Source organism: Phodopus roborovskii, unplaced genomic scaffold (assembly GCF_943737965.1).
Source record: "Phodopus roborovskii unplaced genomic scaffold, PHOROB, whole genome shotgun sequence".
Taxonomy (NCBI): domain Eukaryota; kingdom Metazoa; phylum Chordata; class Mammalia; order Rodentia; family Cricetidae; genus Phodopus; species Phodopus roborovskii.
The window spans coordinates 20,237,057-20,243,102 of NW_026125281.1; the positions used below are offsets into that span (position 1 = coordinate 20,237,057).

The 6,046-nt window shown below is 36.1% G+C and overlaps 1 protein-coding gene across 1 annotated transcript in view; it reads left to right on the forward strand.

Moving 5' to 3' along the window:
• The window catches only part of Necab1 (N-terminal EF-hand calcium binding protein 1), a 157,214-nt gene extending 154,036 nt beyond the window's left edge, over positions 1–3,178 (forward strand). Inside the window, exon 13 of the mRNA XM_051197973.1 lies at positions 2,845–3,178. Within this exon, the coding sequence (XP_051053930.1) occupies positions 2,845–2,873 (29 nt within the window). The 3' untranslated portion in view covers positions 2,874–3,178. The remainder of the gene's footprint in view (positions 1–2,844) is intronic.
• The last annotated feature ends 2,868 nt before the right edge of the window (positions 3,179–6,046 follow it).

A 6,046-nucleotide genomic window follows, 5' to 3' on the forward strand; every position in this document is an offset into this window, starting at 1 on the left:
ATTTTAGGAAAATTTAGATGTAAGTCAACTCATATACTTCAAAAATTATTTAAATGTTTTACTATATATATACTATATATACTATATATATAATATATATACTATATACATACTATATTATACTAGTATGCTGAATGCAATATGAAGTAAGTGACCACAGAGGAAATGTACAGTGCTAGGAAAGTTCTTTACAAAGGTTGCTAAAAGGATTTTTATAACTGGGAGAAAGAACAGGAGGAGAGAGATTTGTATTGAAATTGTCTAAGAAGCCTGAACAAAGCTGAAGATACTGAGAAAATTCACTTGCTATCTACTCATTCACCCAGCTACTCACTGTATATATATTTTTACTGTGTAATAGTGTGCTTGGTACAGGGGTCCCTGAGATGCTTAGCCTATTTACTGACACCTGCTTTAACCAACCATTCTGTTAGAAGCTAACTGATATGCAAAGTAAAAACACAGTCTTTAAGGATAAAGTGGCGTCTATTCAGTATGACCAAAAAAAAATTTTACAAAGGACAGACACAGATAAAAACAAAACACAATTCAAGGCACAGAATAGTAGTTACAGCCAGAATTATATCAGAGTGGCAGGCAAGAATACAAGAATACTATGCTCCTTGGGGCATTCATGGTGAAGTAACTGGAAAAACTGACACAGAAAATGGGATTTCACAAGATCACCGCTAAAGGGAAGAGTCTTAATGGAGTGGTGGGGATCTGAGGCGTTGAGGACCAGATGGGAGATAAGGCAATGAGTTCTGGAATTGCAGCTGGTTAAGGAGACAGGAGGCCAGGTGGGAGAGATTTCAATTTAGCTGATCCTCAGTCTCAGGAAGAGCTTTGGTGTGCCAGTAGAGCCCCTGGAGGACATGTGTACAGAATTTCTCTCAATGGATAGCTGGATTAATCCTCAAACAAACAAACAAAAAAAGCCATGCACATGGCTGAGTTCCTCAGGCTTTGCAGTTGGAGTCAGTTTAACTATGGCACCTTGCAATACAGAGAAGGTCAGGAAGATATGGTGACAAGTTATGGAGGAATAGACTGAGGCAGCCACATTCTATTTGTCTAGCAAGGTTTTATCTTCACTATTACAGCAAGCTTGAACTTGCTGTTCTAAATAGGTTCAGCCTATTTAGACTGGATACTGGATACAGCCTTTGTTGATAGAAGGCAGGAAAACAGTGTTAGCATTTATCTGCTCATCTTTTTCTTTAAGGCTGTACTGCTTGCTACTCTGTGACACAAACAGTAAAACTTTTGAGAGAGATGAAGACCTTCTATGTCACAGATGCATTGATTAGGCATTAGGTCCAATTTTCATACTTTTGTGTTTTCCATCAGATCCATTTTCAGTTCCCCCAAAACTAAGCTCATTGGTTCGAAAGGGTGAAAGTACTGTTTGTTCTTATTGAGGTCTTGAGTCTATCCAAGTCAGAAAACATATGGGCAAAAACAGAGTAGAAAAATAATACAGAAAGGGTCGTGGGTTAACAAGAAGGGTGGAAGAAATGCTATTGTAAGCATTGTAAATATAAACAACCTAGTAAGTTTTCTGATCCAGCTTTACCATTATTTTGGATGAACTTTTGATGTGATAAACTAGTCCATTACTGACACACACATTACTCTGCTCCACTGTCTCTCAGTGTTCCCAAATTTACAGAGAAAAATTGGGCACAAATAAAGCTGAATCAACTCTCATCCTCAGAGGCTAAACTTCATGCAGTTTAATTTCTGTCCAACTTTGCATTAATTTACACATCACACCTAATCTCAGCAGTGATAAATGGAACTTAACAGAACATAATGAAAAGGTAGGCTTAGCTTCTAACACAAATTAAAACCTACCTCAAAGTTTTAACATCCATTGGAGCAGTCCATCTATTTTAAAGTTTCCTAGGTGTGCTGCAGGAACACAATACTGAACAAAAATCTGCAATTTAGACATTGTGTATAATTTCAAACAATAATACCACTTCTAATACTAATTTTATTGACTAGTTTTGTGCATTTTGTATGTTATGTCACAATAAAGGTTAGGAATGAAAACAAAACCATGGTCACTGCCTAAAGTTTAGTCTAAAAACTGAAAACAGCACCTGTGATATTTAGAAACACTGAAGAAGATACTCTCAAGTAAGCTGAACATCATCTAGATGTGAGTATACAAACCAAAGTATCTCCCTGTAAGCAATTAAACACAAATGCCAACTGAAGCATACTGGAATAAAGCAGTGTAGACCCACTAACCATGCAGGAGTTAGGTACTTGGCTCAGGAGCCAAAATATTAATACCATAAGGGAAGAAGGTACACAAGAAAGGTCTGAGTGCAAGCCAGTCATAAGCTTTAAAACACAGATTACTCATCTGCCTTTACCCCAGTGTGCCAGTTACCATACATCTTCACCATGGGTTATGTTCAGGTATTTATATTCATTGGGAACACATTTCTAGTGCTGGAATATAAACATATTAAAAATATTGCTTATATTGCATCTTAGACTCAAACTTCCTGGAGCATGTATGTAGGAGTACCTTATGTTATTTCCTAACAACTGCTAGTATTGGGTAGACTGCAACATGACTCATCATCCGAGTGTTGATAATCTTGCTACAGCAAATATTATTCATCTATAACAGAAAAGTCTTAGATGACAACGAACAAAAGCCTACAGTATAATTACACAGGAATAAGTCAATATACCCAAGAGTCTAGAACTGAAACCTAGAAAAGCAATTATGCAGACTAAAGATAAAGGGGATGACCTTTTTACAGTTTTGACTTTCTCTGCCCTAAAAACACACATTTTCATTATTTCTTCTTCTTCTTTCAGCTTCATGGTGGATCCTGAACAACAATTAGATGTCCCTACACATAGTCTTTATTGTTCCAAGTGCAAGTGTTCTTATCTAAAATGCAACCTGGAAAGTTCTCTGTGGTTGTCAATTGGCTGCACACTTTTGTTCAATGTGTTTACCTAAGTACACTATTCTGAAGTATATTCTGTAACTATTTTCAAGGTTTATTGTTACTCTTAATAATTGATGCTAATTTATACATTGTAATCAATCATAGCAAAATCCTAATATATAAAATGGTATATAAATAATGAAATTATGATAATTATGGTAAAAATACTGAGAACGTCTAGAACATCATAACATATCATGGAGAGGGTTTGTAAACTGGCATATGCTCCAAAGGATTACATATGTGCTTTGTGACTTTTTAGTAATACATTCTTCTGTGAAATATTTTTCTTCAATAAGGTACATGTTAATCACATGAACCTCCAACTATTCCCTTAATAATTCCTTTAACATTAACATAAATGCAGAAAACATACTTGGTTGTAGCCTGTAGAAGTTCTGCCCATGTGTTATGTCGTAAACTGGCTGTAGCCTGTAGAAGCTCTATCCATGTGTCATATTGTAAACTACTATTTTGCAAGTGAACACTCTGTAGTAACTTAGGGCATTTACTAATGTGACACCTTTGTTAGGATCACAATTCTTATATATAAGCTAAACATTATTGAGCAAACTTTGGGAAATTAAAGTTTATGGCAGAAGGCTTTAGTATATAATCAAATAGCTGATTATTCTTATGAAAAAAGGACACTTGCATATACATGAAGATTTTTAAGATCAGTACTTTAAATATAAAATTTCAACTCAACTGAATAAAAAAATTTAAAGCAAGAACAAAAGTTTAATACTGAATAAACCTACTTTATAGACTTTCCTGATAAACTACACAGCTCTGGTTACAGACTCTGCTATGAAAATACACATAAAACTATTACCATGTTATTCTCTCATACAAATGCCTTCAAAACTCTGGGTCTTGAGGGGGAAAAAACATGTAAAATAGTATGGTATTTTATGGTATTTTTTTTCTTTTCTTTCTTTTTTTTTTTTTTTTTTTTTTTTTTTTTTTTGAGACAGGGTTTCTCGGTGTAATAGCCCTGGCTGTCCTAGAACTCACTCACTTTGTAGACCAGGCTAGGCTCAAACTCACAGAGATACACCTGCCTATGCCTCCTGAGTGCTGAGATTAAAGGCATGCACCACCACCACCCAGCCATATTATGGCATTTTTAACAAGTGGAAAATTTAGGAAAAGACAAAGCTTAAATTAAAGTTTAATTTCATAAATATGAGACGCAATCTATAATATTATCTCAAATAATTAATGGGACATTAATTTATTGAATATTTTTGTATAATTTCAATACCTTTCTATGTAAATTTTCATAGTTTGTTAGACCAAATGAGCACATTTTTACACACACACACACACACACACACACACACACACACACTATGTACATGTGTATATTCAAGTCTAAAGATGACAAGAACTAAGAAACAATGCTTGGCTCAACTCTTTTGATATAGATATGAAGGCAAGAACATTAATGGAGCTTTTTGTACAATGATTGTTGAGACAAACTATGCATTTGTGAGAAAGGCAAAAAGACAGCAAAGCAGTCTTTGTGGTCCTGCTGTGACTACACACCATAAAGTTCTGAAACCCAGGACTCAACATACACATGCTTCTTGGAAATGCTGGTTATGAAAGATTTCAAAATACAAGTTACAATCAATGGAAACATTGTATTAACCGGTGCACTTCATATCCAACCCAAAAATCCTATCATGTGATTTGCATACTGGGTAGTTTCCAAAGTAGTATAGGAGTCTAACTGAAAAGGATCTCTGCCCAGCAACAAAGTTTGGAGAAAGGCCCTTTGGCTACAAACTGAAACATATTGAACTAGAATCAAAAACACTTAAGGAAAAAGCAAATAATTAACCAATTAAGTATAGCCAATCTTATCTCAGCTATTATGCATATATTTACATGTTTGTTTTAAGTGTGTGTGTAATATGTATGAAAATACAAACATACTAGATCCTATAATGAAAAGGAAAACCATAGGAGGCAACACACACACAATGATGCCATCCATACTATACATATCTCATTTCAAACAAGCAATACATTTATGCCTAATGAACAGGTTTTGTCTTTGTGTTCTGTTTTTTACAAATCCTCTCTTTGAGAAGCAAACCAATGAAAATTAAGCTACTAAAAGGCCAAGCTGGGAAATCTACTGTGGCAGAGGTGCCAGTTTGGTACTTCACACTCAGGACAAACAAGGTCGCTTCTACTGGTGGCCTCGTGATTTCCCAGTAGCTCCAGAGCACAAGAGTAAAGGAGTAGGTTTATGCTTACCTTTCTGTCTGCAGTATTTCTGACACATTTCATACAGTTTAGTGCATTAAATTCCTAGGAATTAAAAATATCATAAGAATATATATGTTCTTATGAGAAATTATGGGACTGAAACTTAATGTACATCAATTATTTGCCAATGCCTGAATTTGTCCTCTTTCAGAAACAATCTCAATTTTATTTTCCAACTGTTTGACTCTCAATCATATGGTCTGATGAGTGGCATTAAGTATGCTACATTTCAACTTTAGTTTCATTAACTACCATGTTTATCTCTGCTTGGAGTTATGAATCTAAGACCCTGTTGTTCTTAAGAACCTAGAGAACACTCCATCAACTGTTTGAAGTGTCTATCAGGAAGTCTACCATCCTGTCCATCAGAAAGTCTTCCCCCTGCCATCGTGTCCATCAGAAAGTCTTCCCCTCTGCCATCGTGTCCATCAGAAAGTCTTCCCCTCTGCCATCGTGTCCATCAGAAAGTCTTCCCCCTGTCATTGTGTCCATCAGGAAGTCTTCCCCCTGCCATTGGTCTATCAGAAAGTCTTCCCCCTGCCATTGGGTCTATCAGAAAGTCTTCCCCCTGCCATTGGGTCTATCAGGAAGTCTTCCCCCTGCCATTGGTCTATCAGAAAGTCTTCCCCCTGCCATTGGGTCTATCAGAAAGTCTTCCCCCTGTCACTGACAACTGTGCTTTAAGCACCCTGAATCGTTCCCAGCCTCTGGAGACATCATAATGACCTGTTCAGCTGCTGGTGTGAAATCAGTGGGAAAAAGGACAAGTGACATGACTTTAT